Raw genomic sequence first — 24,504 nt, forward strand, 5'->3', positions numbered from 1 at the left:
AGAATAAAATGAACGCAAAAGTGAAAGCTCAGCAAACTTGCGGTATGCAAGCACGTGTACGTGATTTGTATACAACTTGTACTCAATTTGTGTGAAGGGTTCGTCGATGTGTTGAATCGTTGTTTGGCTTTTTGTATGGTTCTGGTTATTTTTGGTAAGATTATTAAGAAAATGCACTGAATTATCTAAATCTAATACTCCACTTCGTGCAAAGACCAAGGGTATATGAAATCAGCGATAACAATTCAAAGCGAAAGAAGATGAGATCGAAATGCAAGACATGAACAGTAATGGTCTCTTGTGAAATGAGGAAAAAAGAATAAAGAAAAATCCCAAAACTTTACATTTTCCAATTTATTTCGCTCCATTTGCTAGCATAATTTAACTATACTCTTATGTACACCGATTGCTATCAGCCTATCTACGATCGCTACTATTCGCCCGTAAAAAACGGATTATTCACAATTCAGCCACAATGGTTCCAAAATTAAGTCTTGTCTCATGCCACTGTCTCTAGTGCTTACACCCTGCGTCCTGTATAAAATAATTGCTAGTAAATAAAACACCTTCGAGGTTATCTCGCTTGTCGTTGCAAAACAGCGATACCGCGTTAAGTTAAACCTTCGTACAGTTTTAAAATGTAACAGCCTATCCTTATATTCTACCAAATTGGTGATCAGTAAACCTATGAGAGTCAACAAGCTAAGAGAGGCTATTTGGTTTGATTGAGGAATGGAAAAATTGGCTCACGGTTTCTTCTAGCTATTCGTATCGTTTGTGCATCCACAGCTTATCTCGCTACTTTTCGGCACGATGGGCTGTACCGAGCACGCTTTACAAGCGACATACACACCGAACCACCCATCGGCTACGCATCCAGATCGATAATTTCATCCTTAATGCTCACGTACGGATGCAGCAAATGAGGTGGCATTGGATCCATATCGTCCTCGTCATCTTCGAGCTTCTGCCGTTTGCCCGTGCCATAGTCATCGTACGGGTAGGTGTTGCTATCCGAGTTCTCACCACCGTAGTACGACGACACATTGTCCATGCTTAGGTGTCGCTCCGAACCGACCGAACCCGCGTGTCCACCGACACCGCCACCACCACCACTGCCAGTTACACCACCACCGCCACCGGCCTCGCTAAGCTGAGAAAAATGCATCTTGATGATGTGCTTCGAGAAGTTGGAGATCACAAACCGATCGCCCTTCTTCGTCGGCAGTTTCGACACCTTTATCTGCACCGCACACATGGGACACTTAATGAATGCGTTGTAGCCGTTGCTCTCGTATGTCACGTTGATCATTTCCTCCGTGATCTGCAGCTTGATCGGTTGCTTCTCGCTCCACATGTCGATCAGCTTCACGATGCAACCCTGGATCTTCTTGATGCGCTCCTCGTCGCTTAGCGGCGGGAACACCGTCGCTTGCTCGAATGCGAGTGGAGAGTTTTTGTGCGACATTTTCAACTCGGACAGCATCACTTCTTGCATGTCGGAGAGCGGTTGCTGGTGCATTCGGACAACCTCTTGCAATAGTTGCTGTTGTTGCTGCAACAGTTGCTGCTGCTCTTTAGCCTGCTGTTGCTCCTTCTGTTGCTGCTGGTGGTGCTCTTTTTGCTGCTGCTGCTGCTGTTGCTGTTGTTGCTGAGCGAGCAATAGCCGATGTTCGCGTTCCCTCTGGATGGAAAGCTCGGAAGGCAGACGGATAGCTGGTTCGGGGCGCTGAATTTCACTTGCCACCTTGGTGTAGTTCAGGTAAGCGCTTATCTGCAGCAGCAGCTTGCGATGGCCCGGCACGAGTCGAAATTCGCGGGCCGGGTCACTGCAGAAGATGTGGAAATAGAACTGCGTTGCCGGTACGAGATGGATCAGTTCTTCCCGCGCAAACCGTTCCATATCGATGAAGTCGTCATCGTTCAAATTTCGAAGACTGCTTTCCGCCTCGTAACCGCACATCTTTAGTAGATTCTTTAGATATATTGGTACCGGGCCACACACCTTCTCTATTCGACCCCAATCTATGCGCGATGGTTTCTGTGGCGATGCTGGCGGGAAACGTTCCTGCAATAGACAAAAAATGAGAAAAGATATTTAAAATTTGTTGTTCAATTCGTCGACGATTTATTTTCAGTTGAAGTAAAATGTTTGATGGGTTAAGATACAAATGGAATACTTCCCACTTTCCGTATCATCTTAGAAATGATTTAAAGATTCTGTTAAAATATTTTCTCTAATCATACGTTAAGTTAAGTTAAAGTATATCTTTATTGTTTATAATTTCTAGATGTGACGTCACAATGCTAATTTGGAGTAGTGGGTTCGATTAATAATCATTCCGCAATGATATTTGCTTTTCAATAGCGTAACCGGTGTTGAATTATTAAACTGGTCGTTGGAGTTAATGATGTGAGAAAAATTATTTCCTAAAAAAACTCACGTGTAGAAAAAAAATACTAGCTCTTACATCTAGAAAAACACCTAATCTACCTACATTAAATTATCTACTAAATTACCTAGATTATCCAGCTAGTTGCTGTACGAATGAATTTGCACTCATTTGGCAAATGTTGTAATATTTTCATGAAATGAGATCAATATAATTTGTAATGAGATTTGTGCGGTACCTTGGTGGAACATTTAAGATGATTTTTAGTAATTTGTTTTGACAAATTTGCAATTTCTTTAAGCTAGTTTTGGCGCAACTCTTCCATACAGGAGCAGCGTAAAGATGCAATTTGTTTTGCAGATTCAGTTTTGATTTCCTATTTACTAGAGAGTAAAGACATTTCAAGGTTTTTTTAATTTTACTTACAGAATTGTCTAAATGTAATTTAAATGTTATACTTTGATCCAAGGTAATTCCTAAGTATTTTACATGTCTGTGTTATTTATTTTTAAACTACGTTGGGGAAGTTTTCGTTTACTGGTGTATTTAGTAAAGAAAATAGCTTCTGATTTATTTCCGTTTACTTTTAGTTTCCATTTGTTCCAGTTCCACAAAATTTACTATATTTTTTTAACGCGTTGTTTAGCGATTTTATTTTTGATGACGATTTGATGGCAAAGTCGTCAGCGTATAGGTATTGTTTACAATTATTCATAGGTGATAGATCTGATATTTAAATGTTGAATAGCAGGGGAGATAATATGTTACCTTGAGGTACACCAGCTTTTGGTGAAAATGTTTTAGATTTGGTATGCCTGATATGGACACAGTTTTGTCTGTTTTCCAGAAAAGATTTTATTATTTTCACCAAATATGAGGGGTAGTTAAATGTAATAAGTTTATATATCATACCTTGGGGCCATATGATATCAAGAGTACAAGGCCGGTTGATTGTCTAATTACTCGATTATTTAGTATGGTATTTTACAATCTATGAATTTGATGAGTGGTGGAAAGAGCAGGTTGAAAATCGAATTGATAATTTTGAATAATGTTGTTGTTATCCGTAAATAAGCGGAGACGAGTCTCTAATCATACATCATGACGAAAAGTCATCCAGAAATTCCAGAAATTATTTTTATTAGTGAAGCTTCTGTGACAAGACATGCTTTAGTTAAAAAAATATTTAAGAACATATAACGGAGATCATTTCCTGTTTATGTTTTCGATCTTAATTTAGCTACTAAAAAAATACAATTTTTAAATAAAGAATCTGTTTCGTATTTCTCGTTTGTCTTTTTATTTACGTATTTATTTTTGATGGTTTTGGTCCTACACCCAAAAAACCTCTGATCTTCATTATTAATGTCAATTGTTTATAACAGCAGATTTAAAAAACTTAACATATCAAAAGCGCGTCGAGATTCATACTCACATCTGGTGAGTTGATATATCGTGGATATACGGATTAAATTATCAAACCAGCTCCGAAATGAATATATTTTCTTCATCCAATCGATCTGCCAGCCAACTTTTATGTTGTGCTTTATCATTCAAGATCATTCAAGTTTTGCGCAATTTCTCCTTTGCTAGAGGGAAATTAAAATCACTAGTCATGATCAACCATCAAGTGAATCATTTCGATACACAATGATCAATGGTGTTTGGTTGAAAAAAAAACAATCTCATTCACTTCATTCGATCACACCGATAAGGAAATTTCACATCTCCGCAATACACATGTATTTAGCGTCAATCTTACTGTTTTACATATTCATCATAGCGATGAATATTCATATTTTTTATTTCCAACATCCAACTATTCCCTTTGGTACAATCTCAGTCGAAAATGAAGCGAAAAATTAAATACCAAAATCACGTGTGCAATTGCCAACAGCAGCTTCCTTCGCTTCCGGTGACTTTACAAACGTATGTCTTTCCGTTGCGCGTACCCGACCCGAGTGTGACGATGGCCGGAGTAATGGATGCGGCGAACCGCAACGCACCACTGGCAGCAGCTTTATTTCCAAAAACTAAGGAATACATAATATTCCTTCTGCTCACGTGTATTCCATAGCGCCTAGCAAACACGAAACTCCACGAAGAACACGGCCCGCGCCATACTCCACACTCCGTACGGCAAGCGAAACGCGATGATATTATTACAACAATGCATTTCATTATTCGAACGTTTGGAGCTTTTTTCTCATTAAAAATTCTCGCTTTGGAAAACCAGCACGCTCATCGGCCGCCGGGAGTGCGCAGGGACGCCCGGGAAAGGGGGCACAGACCAAGAATGGATGGAGCATGAAGAAGCTGGCATCGTAAACCCCAAGCAACAAGCACCCTTTTTCAAACACCCGAAAGGAAACAGCACACTCAACCGACAGCAACAAAAAAAAACTATGTCAAGAGACACAGACACACCACCGCGAGGGTGCCTCCGGAGGTGGAATAAATACATCTGCATTTACGGTCGGAACGACGGCGCGCACGGGGCTAGACATGAGCTCCATTGGCATAATGTTTTATTGAACGTAGTCCCTTGCCATATGGTGTCGATGTGCATTGTAGTTCCGTGGCAAAAGCTCCCGAGTAAGATACTTTCAAAAAAGAGCTACCACACACCGCGACGTTTCTGGCCCCGTGTCTGTCAATCATAGGAATAAAACGGGCTTTGGTTTTCGCTCTAGTTCGAACATTAATTTCGGAACAGTACGTTCGAAAGCGCATACAATGGCGAAACATTACGCCGCAGAAGTACGCTTTATGCACCAATTTAAAATGGCAATGTACGTGGACATTTAACGAGCGTCACGATTTATTAGGCTCGTGTTCATAATCGCGTTAAAACTCATTTCTTCTCAGATAAGCTTGGAGCAAGTTTGGGTACCGCGTTTTGTAATGAACTGCTGACCCTGGAGTAGTGAAAATCGATTTACATATTCAACCGGGTCGAAAACATCTTTAGCGTAAACAAAAAAATAATCAAGTATGAAAGTCTAGTATTGATGGTCGTTGTACGGAAATAATGAGCATATGTACAACGGCCAGAAATATGTTCCATTTAAGTGGTCTGTTTTTTATTGTTAAATGCTTTATGCTGTAACCGTGCTTAAGAATGCTACACTACGGTACTTTACAATACGAACATATTTTGTATAAGCAATTTAAAATAATACTTAAGAAGATCGATAAAATAATAAACAAAATTCTATCTGTTTTTTGTTCAACTGCAACTCCAAAAAAGATGAAAATGAAAAAGTATAATACAAATTTTAGTTGGAGGCGACGCATAACGTTTCCATGGTAACATTATTTCCCACATCCATGGATCATTTTTTTGTGTGGAGCATTTTTGAATTCACATCTCTTCTTTAAACTCCTTTCTTTCGCTATGCCTTCTATGATCCCGTCGCCAACAATTTATTTTTCCATGTATACTATGGTTTTACCAAATGGAAGTTTTTTTACTAGTATGGACGTCCACAGACGCGCATTTTGAGAATGTTTTTAATTGTTGTCCTTGGGTAGTCGCGCGTTTTCTAGCAGTTTTAAGTCGGATCTTTTACAAGATTTTCGAAAAGATTTTAATCATGTTCGATGATACAGTGTGAAAGGTTTCTTAAATGACAAAACTAATGCAAAATCCTATTCAACCCGTACGCAGCACTCACCTCTTCTTCTATCGGCACAACTTTAAGAAATATGGGCCTGACATTTCTGGCTTTCTGTGTCTTTGTTTATCCGTAGCTGAATATTCAGACCGAAGAACGGTGGATTTTGGTCCCGATCCGTTCCTGTGAAGACCGGCGTCGCTACCATCAAGCCACCATTCAAGTGCCAATAAGCCTGGACTCAATATCCTGATTAATACAAATCAAGGAAGACCAAGAATGATCATTGAATCCACGAAGATAACAGCATAGAAAAGGATGCCATGTTTTATAGCAGCTTATAAAGGTATTTAAAAAGCTGTTAAACTGCTTGATTCGCAGCAATTTTTCATGTTTTTTACTAAAAGAAATGCGAGAGTGTTTCAGGAGCAGTTGATTCATCTCTGTTGTTTACTTCTCTAAAACAAATTTATCAAGCCAGGCAACCAAGAGTCTGTAGTCAATTCCCAATGGTCAAGATGTCATCAAATGCAAATAGGTAAAATACGTAATATTGCCATAAACTTCAGGAAAATATCTTTTGAATGAAAGGCTCGATTAAATCATAGGCAACAATTGTCAGTTTAAATCACACTAGCCAAGAGAATTGACTTCCATCGTCATATGGATCATTGTACTTCACTGGATATTTCGGGTTTGCGATTGCAGTCCATGTTAATTAACAACTTCCACCAATTGGGAAGAAAACCCCTTTTTAAACATCTTTAATTTTACGTACACTACGGAATTCTGTTGCATAACCCTGTAACCGGGCCGATTAGCTAGTAGACACAAAATTTCCATTCGAGCACCCCTGCTTACTTTGTGGAAGTGATGAACCACACGTTGGAACTAAGCAGATTTAAAATAAACTTGTTTTATTTGAAATAATTTCGACGTGCTTATATTTTTAAAATGGGTTTTGAGCGGTTTTAACCGAACGAAATTTATATTATTAAATAATATCATTTTATTATAATAGATTATTATGTATTATTATTATATTATTGTTTCATAGAGGACAATAAATAACTGTTTATTTCTATTTATTGCAAAATTTTACCAAAACAATCACGAAACCAATTAATTTATTTTTTTATTACTATTATCTCTTTACTTCATTCTCGCCTATCATAATTATAATCCTATCATAATTATCACCGTACAATCAAAGCTCAAAATAATGATGGTCGTAAAATGCTGTCAATTGAAATCAAACACATCGATTTAACTATTAAAAACGATTAAAACAAATTGGTTTTGTAATTAGAAAATTAGATTTTCAGAAGACACATTTACATTACATTTATTCAAAAATAGTTGTTACGTGCAAACGGTTGGAACGAATTCTAATTAACAGCACTGAAAGTATGTTTCTCCACGTGGCTACAGGTGCTTTGATGTTTCTTTTTTTAAAGTACAACCTTCAGCATCAATGAGCTTCTTTGTGCGATCTTCACCAAAAATATTCAAAAAGGTATTGAAAAATACCTTCCACACAAGCTACAAAGCGTCTTATTCCGCAGCAAAAACCTCGTTTGTTCACCCAAGGCAGGTTAAGTATTTTTCCAACCCGGCGCGATACTTCGCTTGCACCACATGCGATGTGCTGAAACTGCAATGAATATATTGCTTTATATCTTGCCCCGGCAAAATGCAAATATGGTTTGCGCGACGTGGCACTAACCGCGAAGAGGTTTCACCGGATTTTAACTACAAAAGTGACGATTCAGCGCAATCGCACAAAATACACGCTGTAGCGCACGGGCAAAAATATGTCCCCCCGCAAGGGATGGCCACAACGCCTGTGTGTTTAAAAAATCTACAAAATCGAAATAAAAACATACCGAACCGTAAGCACACAGGCGGAGGTAAAGCGAAAGAAAACACACATTAAAACTTCACAAAAGCATCAAAAGCTTCGGCATCGGCAAGAAGTGGCCGTGTGGCCAGTCAGCCAAGCAGTCAGCCCGTTTGTGTGTGAATATGCGCGAACCAATTTCGAAATACGCGCCAAGCACTCGGAACGAAAAATACCACACAATGGGCAACTAGTGGTTGCCCAAGGCCCTCTACACGGCGCGCTAGCGTCTAGTATTCGTTCGCTAGTAATATGGTAGAAACGGTAGTAGTAGAAGTAGTGGGAAAAGCGTTATCCCACCAAAGGGGCTACCGTAATAGGGCCTTCAGCACTCCGAAACCCTTCGCGTCCGCTGTCCTCCCCGCTTCGTGTATTACAACAATAAAAACTAAAACTACCCACCAAACGGGGCCACAGCCAGCCAGCAGAGCAGATGGCAAAGTACGCGTAGACGCAACGAGACGACGCCGAAGAATACTCTAACCGCCGTCAGAGAGACGAGAGACACTTTGTGGAAATATAATCATAATAAATACGGAATAGCGCCTTTCGCGTGCTGGCGTCAAAACCAGGCCAGCCATTCCCGCGAATAGCAGCGCCGCTGCTTTATTCGCTGCGGGCAAGAAACTATTCCCTATTCCAAATGATAAATGAGAAACCGCTGAGCTGGCGCGGACAATGCGCCTCGGGAGCAGCGTAAAAAAGACGTAGCGGCACGTAGCGCGGCCCGGTGCAGCATAAATGGGCAAGCGCAGCCGCAGCAATATCGCTGCGCTTGCTGTCCGGCTGTCGTGTCGGACATTGGAGAAAATCTTCTCCATCACGTCAAGGTCCAAATGGTTGGCGGTCCAACGCGCAGAGACATAAAAGCTCAATCGACTAATCGGCTGCTCGCGCTGTTGCGACAAGACCGGGGGAGGGGAATCTTTGAAAATGTATTCCGAATACGCTTAACTTTGCTGGCCCCGAACGGCCCAGCCCGGAAGGGAATATGGTTGACCCTTGGGTGAATAGCAATGATGGGGTAAAGTAGCCACCGCGCGCGCGTACTTCTGGGGACCGTCGTCAGGTCAGCTCGGGGAGCGACATTTCACGCTTATCACCCGCCACATACATATTCGGTCACCACACTCCGCTCATACATACATCCGCTCCGAAGCCGTGGGCCATCATTATTCGCCCGGTACGCATCTTGCGCGATAAGCACCAACCCCTGGGTTGGGGTCGTAATATCGAGACTTCCTCTTCGGTGCTGTGCTTACTATTTTACACCCATTTCTGCCGCACTCCGCCGGTGCGTATCTGTTGCCGATGGTGTGCGCAAGAATGTAATTTCAATATTCGTCGCCACGCCACTGGTGCTTCCCCGCTGTAGTTCTTATCTTCTGCCCATCGTGCTGTTGTGTGTCACTTAAGTACTACCATTGCTTGATCTATCAGACATTCGCCATGCCAGTGTAGTGCGCTGCAAATTGATTGTACGTAAATAGATATCCACTGCTCTTCATGTGGCGCATTCATTCCTTTCTGTGCATTTCGTTTACTACATGCAAGATAAAGAAGACATAGTGATTTTTGTTACTATTAAACATTAGAATTTAAAAATGTTAAATTGGAATTATTTACAATCTCTCCAAAATCATCATCAAATTCCCCATCGTTGGCTATTGCAATTATAATACTTCAATAAAACAGTATTCGTAAAAATTACTATTTACTACTACTACAGTACTAGTGATCGCCGGCATACAGATGCGGATCCAAAAATACCGCATCAAATATTACAAAGTGAAGAATGTAAAAAAGCAAATAATTGATCACGATACACCTAATTTAATCCACTCTATTACTGTCCAACGATAATTCCACGATGAAAACTAACAATAATTCAAATGATTTTTTAAACTTTTTTCTGTATACCGGATGCCGCTTAATTCCGCCCCCAAACGTTCCAAATTAACACACCCTTCTGCTACCCATGGTGATCGATATTGGAAAACCCCAAGTCCCAATCACCCAACACCCCAATCATAGTAATGAATATTCGGAAGTAAGCAGATATTCGGTGAACATCGTGAATGTTATTGTAATTAAAAGTGTGTATAATTCATTATTATGTATTAAATAAGAATCAGCGAGATCAGCGAATTTTATAGCTCACTCATTGTGGGTGAGTTGATAGTCGCCATAACGAATTTAATCACTGTGACTCACTTATGAATTAAACTAGTTTGTTATTTAAACTAATTTTAGTGAATTACACAAAAAAAATTAATTCTTCAAACCAAACTAAAGTTAGATATGTAAATCAAATGAAAAAAAACACAAGGTTCAGAACGGAAAAAATTGTTTAATGTATAATACAAGTAATTTTAACATAAAATATTTGTAAATTTAAGAAATACTTCTTTATTGTACCTCATTTACTCAATTTCCATTCACTCTAGTTAGTTATCCTTTCCATCAATATTTCCCCTAAAAACTAATTTTTAAGCCTTGAAAGATATCAATAAAATAAGAAAAATCAAAGCAGAAATGATTGTATTACTACTACACAGTAGCCCAGCGCTGTAAGCCCAGCTCTGGCAATGTAAGTCTAGTTCAGGCGATCCAAACTCAAAACATATAATAATTGTTGGACTTCTTGAAACAATTTTGGTAGTAACTCTATTATCAATAAGAACGTTTAATCAACCATAACTTTTGTTTCAAAATTCAGTAAATTGCTTTAAAAGTATATTTATACGTTTTAAAAGCATAAGTTTTATAAATATGTGTAACATACAAACTAAAATTAGGAAAATTATTTCAATCGTTATAGTAACTCTACATAATTTCCATTGCAGATAGTTTTAGTTTAATTTTTTTAAAGCTCTACTGCAGTTTTACTTATTCTTAAAAAGGGGCAGACGGATCATATTGTGTAAAGAATCATCTTCAGTTATGCTATAGCGACTATTCAGGGACTTCAAATTCGTAAAATTTTGACCAAAACCAGTGTGTAATATCTATTCTCAATCTTAATAATGTTGAATCTTGCACCGCGCTTTATAACCAATAGAATAAGACCAGCGAGAAGAATAAATTCATTGACTTTCATCCATCAGACAAGACCACACATTACATGTCCGACAAACACGACTTCGAAGCACAGTTTAATTTTGTCTGGCAGGTCTCATTATCACCTAGCATTGCGCAATCGTTAGTGGACATAGTACGCGGCATCAAAACCCAAGCGAGATGAAAACAAAAATTACAGCTAAAAAGGAACGTCCATCTGTCCATTGCATTATTTTTATACTAATAAAAAATTATTTTTAATTTCTATTTGTATCCGATTCGAACGAACTATTAAAGAAGCTTTCGTTTGATTTACAAATTCTCGTTGGATTGCAGTGTCGAATTTTTAAGAATGTCTCTCTTGTAACACGCTGTAAGTGGTTATCATTCTGATCTCGCAACACCACTTGAACACGATCGTGTTTGTCCTAACTGCTCCTAAACTTGGTGGGGAGTGTTCCGTTACTTTGCCTCAAAAAGACAAAAGATTAATGAAATATATTGAAATCGCTGCGCTACTTGGTAAGATGTAAAAAGAATGCCACGGTTAATGGTCCGATTACAGGCGATGCAGGGGCCATGAAAATGTACGCATTTCAGTTTGATAACGGGTTTCGGGTTGGGTTTCACCGTAGAAAATAAACCAACAATAGTTTTCTGGTGGGAAACAGTTTATCCCGCGATTTCAAAAAAACTAAACACCAATGATTCGTAAATGTACTCCACAAATAGAAAAGAAAAACTAACCAAACAGCGCATTTCATTTGTGAGAATAGAGCATCAGATGAAAATTCTAACCCAAGGTCATGTACCCCAATCCATTAAACTGTGATGTAAAAGGCCATTAGTTTCGTCAATAAAACATCACAAATTAAAAATCGTGTCAATTGGGAGGATTTTTTTGTGCAGATCGATTGCATGATCATTTACAATCAGCTCGATCATAAAGTCTAGCTCACGAAACATAAAAACATGAAGTAATTGCCTAGGCCACTAAAGAATGCTATCGAAATGTAAAGATTTTAGCCCTAATTTATTAAAAGAAAACATTTTTAACGAAACGATCAGTTGGGGAAAAACAACTTCTAAACTTAAATTGTGATTGTTTCTCGCTCTCTGAGGATCGTCTCCCTCCCAACCTAAGATTCATGTTCATCAAAATCATAAAATCCCATATGTTTTCCACATCACAACTCGTTCGCCACCCCCATTCCCGCTTACCTTGTCGTCCAGCTGCAGCTCCGCAAAGGCGGGCCGTTCCGTTAGGTTCTCCTTGTACTCTTCGTACCGCTGCAGGAACTTGGCCCGCTTACCAATGCGTGGTATTATCTCCTTGATCATATCGTACTTGAGGCACTTGAAGGCAGCTTCATCGATTTCCTCCTCTGTCGGTATGTGTGAGTGTGGGCAGCAAATTGTGACGAAATAAGTCATCGGACGACGCAGCAGCAGATATTCCCGCATTACGGAATAAATTACGGAACACACGAGCCAGCCGCGCGGAATACGGCACCAGTTGGGCCCGAGTGGTTGTTAAATTGGGAGCCATGAAAAAGGGGAAAGAACGAGAGTAAGAGAGAGGGAAAAATTGTGAAATGGTACAGTGAACACAGGCTCGTGGAAAGGAAAAAAGATCTGTAAAAAGCAGGGCATCGCATTAACGACCGGAGCCGCGCCACACGTTTGACGGAAGACGAATAAGAGTGAACCGATACTGCCACCCAGCGAGACGCAAGCAGTTCCGCAGTCTGTTGCTCAAAAAGTGCGGTGAAGAGAACACATGGGGACAAAGGGGGACGCATATTTTCTTTTAGTATTACTCGCATATAGACAAGACATTAAAACGGTGCCGAGGAGTGCCGAGTGGTCGAGGAAGGGGGGTTGCTTAAGTGAGTATTATCTACGCTGGAAATGGGACCATACATGGGCTCTGCAACCGAGCAGAGACTCCGAATATGAGACGTGTAGTCCACGTCTGTACGGAGATGCATGAAGAAATGTCGAAGTAATAATGGTTGCGCAGCAGTTCGACGCTCGTATTTCCCGAAGCTGCTCACCCCAAAAGGGTGAGGGGGGAGTGCATCTGCAGTGCTGGGCGGTGGTGGGGCGGTGTGGTGGTGTCTATTGCCAAGCGATGGTGATACGATTATGGGTCCCCCGAGTTGTCAAACCGAACTCTGCGCAAGTTGTCTTTTCCAGCACTGGAATCCACTGCCAACCATACGTGCGCTCGAGACGCTCGATCGTGCGCGATCACACATACGGAAAATTACACCAATTGCAAACGACTGCGGCTGCCCTAGGAAGCATTGGTTCGAGCTTACGCAAGAGCGTAATACAAACCGTGCCGCAGCATATCGCATAAAAAGTGTGCACACCACCGTGTACGTCGTTCCCTTACGTTCTGTGCAATTTTCGTGATCAATCACCCTTTTCCGAAGCCCTTTCTAACCTAGAGCGATCGCGGGGGGGTGGGGGGGGGAGGGAAGGAAGACAGTTGTCTGAAAAGAAAAAACTGTACTCAAGCACACACCGTCCGAAAAGCTTCCTGTCCGTCCGCATGCTTTGTTGTTTGTGGACAGCATAAGGGGGACACACAAGTGCAAGCTGTTAGCGCACGCGAACCAATTGTTGCCGGTTGGGGGTAACGAGATAAGGGCACGGACGAACTTTAACGCAAGTCGACGGGGTATAGTTCCCAACAAATGGGCTCCGAAATCAACACAATTTGCCATTTGTTTTTTTTTTATTTTCGCAATAAATGATAATAGCCGTCATTTTCTAGGCACGGCGCATGCTCACCGCTTTTGGTGCTTTGGTGAATTTTGTGCGTCCTAAACGAGGCACGAAAACTATTAGCAACATGAATCCCGCCGCGTCCGTGGAAGGTGTGTGCATTGTGGGAGTGAGGGCTGTGACCGCCCGATTGAAAACAATTTTGTCGTGGTGCTTTCGGTGGGGCAATGTAGACGACAAATATCGAATATCTGGCAGAATTCCATCGAATGGCTGCCATCATAGCACATTGCAAGATGGCAAAATTGGTATGCAAATGGGATTAAAGGAAAAGACCCTCTTCTATGGTCTAATGAGACAATGGAATGGAAATAAAGTATTTTAACATTCTCGATCTTCTTTTTGTGTACGATTTCAATAAAAAAGCACGATTCGTTAGTTGATTTTTATATTTTATTTAAGACCATGAGGTAGATACTAATCACAAGGAAACATTACATATGAAGATTTAAAAATGATTTTGAAAAAGGCAGAAGACGCCCACATTTCCTTCATACTAGCATTATTTCACAATCTTATCGCTCCATTTGCTTCAATTTCAAATTAAATTCATTCAAATGTATAATTTTACATCTTTTGTAGACTAGACTCACTTTTCAAACAACACTTTTCTACAAACTTTCGGGCGAGAAGGTTTACACATAAGCTTTCATCGTAAAACGATGCTGCTATCCACTCAAACAACGGTTCAGAATCCCAAATTCCTTTCCTTCCGTTTGCGTCAAATTTGATAAATGTTTGTTTGATAATTACAATAACTTGTGTCCTTGTAGTGTTGTTTAGTATTATTCCAAAATTTCACGGCACAATCGTTCAATCGTTTAGCATGTTCACCCTTTCCGGTAGAACATGGGGCTGTGTATGAGACTACACAATAGCAACAGCTGGTTATGACCATTTTCATATTCATTTTGCCTAAAATAGAGAAGACATACAGAAGATACGTGTATTAAAAATCGCTGGACTGGCTTACAAGCTTCGGCTTAATAAAGTAAACAAATGACAAGCCTAGACCGCTTAAAGTTGTAGTGCCACTAAATATGACGATTCTTCAAAATCTTAACATTATCTTTTTCATATTAATAGTCCAACATTGTCAATGACGCTTTACTTTCTGTTTTTTTCAGTTATTAAAGGTTATTTTTGAGGATCGAGACAGCAACAAGCATCTTCTAACAACTTGTGCTGATCAAAAGTCAAATCGTTGTAAAGTCTTTGTGTTTAAACTTTAAAATAAACATCTTTCGAAGCCCTACAGAGCGCCGATTATCCGGGTGCCATTTAACCGGGTGTCTGATTATCCGTGCCGCTCGGAAATGACAGTTCCAAAGGAAATTTGACATATTCCGGCAACACTGTTGACGGAAGAATTATATGATCAAATGAGCTCAAATTCTTAAAGAAAACAACTGCAATTTCTTTTGCAATAGAACAATAGACAATAGAACATTCAGGAAAAATAAATTATACTTTGAAAAAGCCCTGCATGTGAAACATTATACGCTACATTTAACAAAAAATAGGATATGTGCCTATAATCCGTGTTATCCGATTATCCGGCATCCGCATCCGGCTCCACTGTATTTTGATTAAAAAATGTGCAATTCTGACATCTTATCCCATAGTGTTCATATTTTAATGATTACTTAAAATGAAGGAAATGAACTTATTCTGTCATAAGTTGTGTTATTAGCATATTGATTGCCTACCTATGGATACCTATTTGCCTGGAAATACCTCAAAACTTAAATTTCTCTTCTTCTTTATCGGCAAAATAACCTCAAGAGGTCTCGCTTTCGTTCAATTTATTTACCCGTAACTGGATAGTTCATCCTGCGTTCGGAGGGTTGGTCCGGATGGGATTTTGGACCATTCCTGTCGTGTAAAGACCGGCGCCGCTAGCAATACACCACCAATACCATTCAAAATTAAAGACTTCCAAATGTTCCAACAGGTGCATTACACATTTTTCGAATCGGCACGTCAAGAATCTTCTTTGTTTCATAAGCTTTCCCCCAGAGACGGTTGATGGACGGTATAGAAAAAAGATCAATAAAATATTTAGTGAGTAACACCGTTATGGTTCACAGTTGGTGCAGGAAAACAATGGTCGTGATGAGCACCGTGTTAGGTAAGCTCCCGGGCTACAACATAACGTTCATTCGAACAACTACACCACGCAAGGGAACTGGATTATATTCGGAGCGTTCGGATTACATCAACGGCAACGTTTCGTTACCAACCAACTCCAACCAACTCGGTAGAATATTGGGGAACCGGCATTTAAAAACTTTGAAGCCACGTCGCCGTACCCGCACCGAAATACCCAATAGTGTGACAGGGCAATGAAACGAAGGGAAACCAGACAGAAAACTACAAGTAAGTGAAGAACATTCAAACACAACGTGGCAAGGTCGTGGCAGACAGTCGGACAGAAAGCGGGACGGTGGAAAATGGTGCTTAGCTATGGACGAAGAAGAACAAAAAGACAAGATATAATTCTCATTGCAATTCAAATTAAATTTCACTCCACTAGCGAAACACAAACCGTCCTCCTAACTGTCGTAACGTTCCGATGGAGTCGCGCTACTACCAACGAAAAAAAAAGGGAATTACAGTGCGGAAAGGTTGGCGTGGCGCCGCCAAAGACGAACAATTGCGTTATTTACCAACTTGAAGGAATTCAAGTTTGTGTGTGTGTTTGTATGCGGGCAAGAGAAGAGAGAGAGAGTGAACGGAATGGGGAAGATATTGCAACACATTTTCAAAAGTTTCCACGTAATTAAACTATGAACGAAATTTCTGCCCTTTGCAAATGAAGTTTTCATACATAAGGAATGTCCGTGTGTGTGTGTGTGTGTGTTTGTGTGTGGGTACTTTTGCTTGTGAAACTTCAATTATGAAGTCTATTGGTAGTATTTGTGCCAACGTAAAACAACTATGCAAAATTTATCATATTTGATGGTGTCTCATGATCATCACAGTTGCGTCAGTACACTACGACCAAAATGCACTGTTTAATTCATTATGTTGGGTTACGAAAAATCGCCGTCCCATTCAAAGCTTATTTTACAACACAAACGGGCAATGATATCGTGAAAAAGCTTATGTACGAAAGACTGCCCAGATCTGCAGCAAACATGTTAAACATGCAAACATTAAACAGTACTGTTACTAGAAAACAACTTGTTCCCCTTTTACGTGCCTTTATTGATGGGAAAAAGGTAACGTGAGAGGAAATACATTTTGTTGTCGAGTCCAAACATTTTTTTATTACGCCTTTTTTGTTGTTGTTGTTGATGTTTTTTTTTCCTCCCAAACTATAATCAACATACTGATATGCACGGACATCCTCTCTTTTTGCCCTGTGGTGCTCTCTTATCTCTCGTGGTGCGCTCTCCCTCTCTCTCTCTCACACACACACACTGTTTTGCTCTCGTTCGACCCATCTCACTTCCTGCGCAACCGGAAACGAAATGATGGGAATGTGGAACATACTTTCGGTACATTACCTTGAAACACTTTTATCAGTTCCGGCATGTTCCAACCGTTGAGCAGATTTTTGACATACGTATCCATTACTGTCTATGCTGAGGACAGTGCTGATGCTGATGACGGGTTATGACACGAAGATGTCGCAATGGCGGAAACTTGTGCACCGAAAAGCAGGCGTTGAACTTTTGTTTTGGTTTCTGCACCCACCTCACTACTACGTCGCTTTATCTCTTACTGTACTGTTAAAGCAATTTGCAGAGATATTTCCATGGACTTGCTTTTAGATGGTGCAATTTCACAATCACTTGTCATTAGAAGCTAGCTGTAGAGGACGCGCCCGGCTCAATGTTGCTGCATAAACCAACCCGCAACAACAAACACTTGTCACATTTCACCAGCTCTTCTCACACGCAAGAGCTATTGCAACCCTACCCATACAACGCACTTGATCATTCGAGCACTCGCTCAGCAGCGTAAACGATTTTCCACACTGTAACGGAAACTGGACCACCATGGGCGGAAACCGGAAGCTACGTACGGGAAAGGAACACAGGAGGACAATGTACCGGAACCAGCGTTATGCCGAAGGAATGCGTCCACGGCAGTTCCCGCAGCACAATTGCACGCGATGACAACGCGATGACACACCGCAACAATGCTACCGCACACAGTGGTTTCTCCTTTGGAACTATTTTTTTTTCCTCCCCAGACAAAAATCCAAGACGGTGCTTGTTGCGTTACTCAATGGAGAGCGAAATGGAGAGCGAGAGAACCAATGGAGAATTTAAAAATGCGAGAGGCTCTATGTTGCGCTCCCCCTTTTGTGCTCTGCGGGGCCTTTTTCGGCAGGGCTAGGCAAACTGTTCAAATTAAGGGTACGATGGTTGGATAGGCCCAGTTCAAAATTCCATTCCCGACCAATTCTCCGTAACAAGGACTGTGGCTATCCGGCAACGTGGTAAATTAAGTCTAGTAGACCAGAAATGCCACAATCCCATAACCGGGTTGTAGTAGGCCGTTCCGTCAAGAAGAAGTAATATATGCTCATCATACATCTTGAACTAAATAGACGGCTAGAAACATGTCTTATCTTTTCATATCTTATGTTCTACATGGTACTAGTATAAAATCTCATATTGACCCGATAATAATCACCCAAACGGTTACGCAGTGAAAATAAGTCTATAAATTCCAGAAAAGGCAGGTCTAGGGTAGGTCAATACGCCAAGAATAAGAGGAAACATATAATATAAAACATGTAACTAGTGTGGTGATAAATGAATCTTTTGGGAAGAGTCAATCTTTAGCGAAGAGTCATTCAACTTAGGAATCGAGTCTCGAAATTTTCATGAATCCTCAGAGCAATCGATCGGTTGGAGGGGGTTGTCCTTTACAGATAAGTTCCTTGGATATCATCAATCTGGGATCTTCAGATTCATAAAAATTTTGAAAATACATTTAGAATTAATCATTCAGGTTCAAGAATCTGAAACAGATTTATCCATCACATATAGACAGTTTTACCAGTTCGTTGCATATAGCTCATACGTCTATTTACATATAGTTGAATAGATCAGATGACACAAATAATATTATAATAAATTAACAGTTGACACAGATAATATATCAGATAATGCATATAGTGGAACAGATTACGTATTAACCTGACTTGCCCTGGCTATCCTTCTTAATTAAATTACGTTTTTAAAACTTTAAACTCTAGTGTCAGGATGGATAATGCATTGGTTTAGACCAATTAAGTTGGATGTTTTGCTAGTGGCGATCAGAGCAGCATTCCCACCTGGCAAAATCCCACCCATACATATACAAAACCTTCTCAATAATTTCTCAATACCTTCGCGAAAGGCGTCGTTATTGAGAAGGTTTTGAACATGTGTGCGTGTTCGTATCCCTCCGGCGTTCGTGCCCATATGACATTTCCCGAAGTTTGCGTTCGGTTTTTGCTGTACGGACACGAAATTTAGCGCGTTTGCGCTTGTGTTGGTGTCGAATTTACCGTATCGAGCAATACGAATCTGTTTTTTTTACTCAATTTTGTCAATGTGTAGTGGCAATTGCAACCGCGATCGGAAAAGATCGAGAGCGAAAGAAGAACACACTCATGCACACAGTCCGTGAGGCCGTCGGTAAATGTTGTGCTCAGCTGTGGTGAAGCAGCTTGCATGATGGACGCTTGTAAGTCGGCCGTGGAGCAGTGAAATATTAGTGCATCATGTTGCATAAGGTAAGATAAAGTGTAGGATAATGTTTGGGACCTTTTCTAATATCATTTTTTTCTGGTTCCTTGTGTTTCAGACGACGATTCCAGGAGCGACCGACGGCGTCATTGGAAGCGTCATCCGCACAGTCATGTACTCAGCGAGGGAAGGCTGCATTCGTTCAGCCATAAAAGTGATTTTTTTTCTATTGTTTCGCAGTGTTTTCGCAGTTTTTATTTCCTAAGTGCAGTGAAAGTAGTGTGCAAGTGACCTTTTAATTATTTTTACATTAAAAATAAAGTAAAGTATTTCGTATAGCAAGTGTTGTGCATCGTACTGTTTCCTTCGTCGCCGAAAGAACGAAAGAAATGGAAGGGAAAACTAACACTAACACATGGAAAGAAATATGTCTCGATACCCGAAGAGGACACGAACGCCGGAGAGACACGAACACGCACACATGTTCAAAACCTTCTCAATAACGACGCCTTTCGCGAAGGTATTGAGAAATTATTGAGAAGGTTTTGTATATGTATGGGTGGGATTTTGCCAGGTGGGTGTCCTCTTCGGGTATCGAGACATATTTCTTTCCATGTGTTAGTGTTAGTTTTCCCTTCCATTTCTTTCGTTCTTTCGGCGACGAAGGAAACACAGTACGATACACTTGCAACACGAAATAATTAACTTTATTTTTATTATAAAAATATTTGTTACATCACTTTCAAACTATTTTCACTGCACTTTGAACAACCAATACCATGAAATGAACGAACAGCACTATTCACTATTTTCACTATTACGGCTGTACGAAAGCAGCCTTCCCTCGCAGTGCACATGACTGTGTGGATGACGCTTCCAATGACGCCGTCGTTCGCTCCTGGAATCGTCGTCTGAAACACAAGGAACCAGAAAAAAATGATATTAGAAAAGGTCCCAAACATTATCTTACACTTTATCTTACCTTATGCAACATGATGCACTAATATTTCACTGCTCCACGGCCGACTTACAAGCGTCCATCTTGCAAGCTGCTTCACCACAGCTGAGCACAACATTTACCGACGGCCTCACGGACTGTGTGCATGAATGTGTTCTTCTTTCGCTCTCGATCCCCACCTGGCAAAATCCCACCCATACATATACAAAACCTTCTCAATAATTTCTCAATACCTTCGCGAAAGGCGTCGTTATTGAGAAGGTTTTGAACATGTGTGCGTGTTCGTGTCTCTCCGGCGTTCGTGTCCTCTTCGGGTATCGAGACATATTTCTTTCCATGTGTTAGTGTTAGTTTTCCCTTCCATTTCTTTCGTTCTTTCGGCGACGAAGGAAACAGTACGATGCACAACACTTGCTATACGAAATACTTTACTTTATTTTTAATGTAAAAATAATTAAAAGGTCACTTGCACACTACTTTCACTGCACTTAGGAAATAAAAACTGCGAAAACACTGCGAAACAATAGAAAAAAAATCACTTTTATGGCTGAACGAATGCAGCCTTCCCTCGCTGAGTACATGACTGTGCGGATGACGCTTCCAATGACGCCGTCGGTCGCTCCTGGAATCGTCGTCTGAAACACAAGGAACCAGAAAAAAATGATATTAGAAAAGGTCCCAAACATTATCCTACACTTTATCTTACCTTATGCAACATGATGCACTAATATTTCACTGCTCCACGGCCGACTTACAAGCGTCCATCATGCAAGCTGCTTCACCACAGCTGAGCACAACATTTACCGACGGCCTCACGGACTGTGTGCATGAGTGTGTTCTTCTTTCGCTCTCGATCTTTTCCGATCGCGGTTGCAATTGCCACTACACATTGACAAAATTGAGTAAAAAAAACAGATTCGTATTGCTCGATACGGTAAATTCGACACCAACACAAGCGCAAACGCGCTAAATTTCGTGTCCGTACAGCAAAAACCGAACGCAAACTTCGGGAAATGTCATATGGGTCTTTTCCGATCGCGGTTGCAATTGCCACTACACATTGACAAAATTGAGTAAAAAACAGATTCGTATTGCTCGATACGGTAAATTCGACACCCACACCAGAGCAAACGCGCTAAATTTCGTGTCCGTACAGCAAAAACCGAACGCAAACTTCGGGAAATGTCATATGGGTTGCTTATTCGTATTTGTTTTTGTACGCCATATTGTTTGTTTATGTTGGTATATGCAATATTCCTACCCCTTAAAGTTGTACCCTTTGACAGTTGTCAAATTAGAGTTCAGTGTATGTTCGAACCAAGGTCTGTGTAGGATAGAGGTCGAGTAATAGCCAAGATAGAGGTTCGCCATTTTGGATTTCATTTGAAATTTCGTCGCCCGTGTAAGATTCCTTGCGTCTAGCCTATTTGTTTACTATATCCCGATTAATCAACACAACTACACACAAAACATTTGAATGGGAAAGGGCGTCCAAACGTCAAATCACGTGTAACGAACTTTTGGCTACTTGTCAAATTGCTCTATATTACTCGACCTCAATCCTACACAGACCTTGGTTCGAACTAACTGCGCAGTGGAAACGTACTGTAGAAATAAACCTAAGCTCAATAAATTCTGTTCTGTTCTGTTTATATAAAAACTGTCCCACTGATACCAACATTTTAGTTCTAAAATAACACTCGGGGACTCAAATATGTACTTTTTATGGTAAGTGTGGCACATAACTTTCAGTATTTCGTATACAATATGATTTGTTTCATTTTTCTACAAACCGTACCAGTATCGACCCACTAAGATGAATCAGTTACTTGCAAAGTAATTTATGTGTCAGGTCAAACGAAATCATTATCTGAAGTTTTGAGATTACAGTTGATGTATTCAACAGCGGATGAAGTGTTGATGTAGTTCTTCTATTATTATTGTAACTATGTAAATCATGAAAAAATACGTACACGAGTGAACATAGCGTGACCTTCCCTCTGTAATACATCATAAGAATATATCTTGATTTATTCATTAGTGAGAATGATCTTGATTAAATAAGATCGAGAGGATTAGTAGATTTTGAAGGTTGTATTTTTGATCTTCATAAGATCTAATGGACTCGTGTAATACTTCTGGAATAGTTGAAATATATCGGACGACTCATTTGTTTTTTCGTAAAGAATAGAATCAAACTATACCTTAATGATTGCTCACCCCTGATTTTAGGGTCTACGCATCGTAACTTGCGTGCCCATAAAGCTGTGCCGAGAGCGTTGTTAAATGTGGGGTGAGCGCATGCACATACACTCGCAAATGCCACCACCCCAACGAAAACGCCGTTGTTGCGTTCAACACGTGCTGCAGTACAAGCTTCACAAACCGGTAAGAGATTGTAAATAAACAATCGCTCTCGCACACACTCCGTTGCGATCGACGAACTTCTCGCGAGAGTGAGAAAATTTGTGTTCAACGCTCGTATCGGACTGGAACAAAACTTATTTTAATCAATTAAAACCACCTGTCCTGCGTTGTACGCATTTTTCTGCTCGTACTCATACTCTCTCTCTCTCGCTCTCTTAACCATCCACTAGGGGTTTCGCTCTCCATCGCGTTTCACTCATGGAAAAACAGCTGGGCCAACTGTTTTCTATCCATCAGTCAGTTTTGCTGTTCGCCAATGTCATATCATTTTAAAATTAATTATTCGAACACCAGTTCTATTTTACAACGCAATCTTGTTTTTTTTTTTTATTTATAATCATATGCAAAGACGAAGAAGCAGAAAACACGCCTAACATGTCCAATCATCGTTCGTGAAGTGTATACACATGCTGCTGGCTATGCATTTCTTTCACCCCGACCAACTCGCTTTAGCCCGGAGCTGGAATTATTATCGATTGTATGTATCATAATAATGTGACTTCCATCGGTTTGATTTCCAAATTTAGGCCACAAGCCAACTGACCTCGACAATTTGTAGAAACGGGGGAGACAAAAGGAACAAACATTTTAAAAACTCGTCACTCTTGCATAAATGGACGAGTAGAATAGCCCGGTTTTAATGGGTAACCATTTCGATGATACATGCACTTTTAATGAGCAATCCGCTTAAGCCACTGTTGTCTATTGTGGCCAGAAGGGCCTAAATATAAGCTGTATCGATTGGTAATGGTATTGATCGCAAACGACGAAGTTTCACTCTCAGTGAAAAATATAAGCAATTGCAACCGTTGCTGCCATCACATTCGTTTTAGTTAATATATATATATACATTGAAGACGAGCATTCAATCTGGTCTAATACGAAAGTAACCTAGGACGTAACCTAGTAAGGAACCTTTCCATCCGAATTACGGCACATAAAAGCGTTCAATGCTCATTTGGGCAATGCTTTAAACACCGAAGTATTGCTCGTGTAATTTTAAAGCTTCTCGCTCGGAGTTGAATCCCTTTTGGAGGCGATCGGCGCATAACGCACGTACGTCACGCATCTAGACTAGATCAGCCAGTTCGCTCGTTCGGCTACACACGGTGTGCCACAATGGGCCAACCTTCGGCACACTTTCCAAATTCGTTCCATCGGTGCCGAGAATAAGTGCACACTGCAACACATCGAAATGCCGTGTTTGAATAAGTGCACGAGTACAACGCGTAATCTTGTAACCGACCAGATACACTGGCTGATTCGTTCGTCCTACACCGTATTACCGCGTCCTACGACCTACCCGCCTTGCAACCATGACACGGCATTTATCGGCACCACAATTAAGGCACTGTCTGTACGCACTAGGTTACTACAGCTGTTTCCATTGCAACGGTACGTCGGAAAGCTATGTTTTGTATAGCCCGTCGTGTCTTATGGCCATGTGAGGTTGTCAATGGCGAAACACCATACCAATAAAGGTACAAGCATGATCCACAGCCTTATAGCATGATCTATTGTTGTGTTTTAGTTATAGCCTCTGCACATGTAATATTACACGGTTATTGTTGTACTGTAGTATGGGTATCTCGATCTCTTTTTCTACAATGGTTGAATTCTTATCCTGAGCACTCCTTATGAAACTCAAATAAAAAGTCAT

At 40.5% G+C, this 24,504-nt stretch overlaps 1 protein-coding gene across 1 annotated transcript; it reads right to left on the minus strand.

Annotated features, from left to right (window-relative positions):
- Positions 1-358: 358 nt before the first annotated feature.
- Positions 359-17,929, minus strand: LOC128302048 (probable serine/threonine-protein kinase pkgA). Its single transcript, XM_053038762.1, has 3 exons — positions 17,279-17,929; positions 12,192-12,355; positions 359-2,068 (listed from the first exon to the last, which is right to left on the minus strand). The coding sequence occupies exons 1-3, from the start codon at positions 17,343-17,345 to the stop codon at positions 869-871; spliced, it is 1,431 nt and encodes a 476-aa protein (XP_052894722.1). The 5' UTR covers positions 17,346-17,929; the 3' UTR covers positions 359-868.
- Between the last annotated feature and the right edge of the window lie 6,575 nt (positions 17,930-24,504).

This window comes from Anopheles moucheti, chromosome 3 (genome assembly GCF_943734755.1).
Source record: "Anopheles moucheti chromosome 3, idAnoMoucSN_F20_07, whole genome shotgun sequence".
NCBI classification, from domain to species: domain Eukaryota; kingdom Metazoa; phylum Arthropoda; class Insecta; order Diptera; family Culicidae; genus Anopheles; species Anopheles moucheti.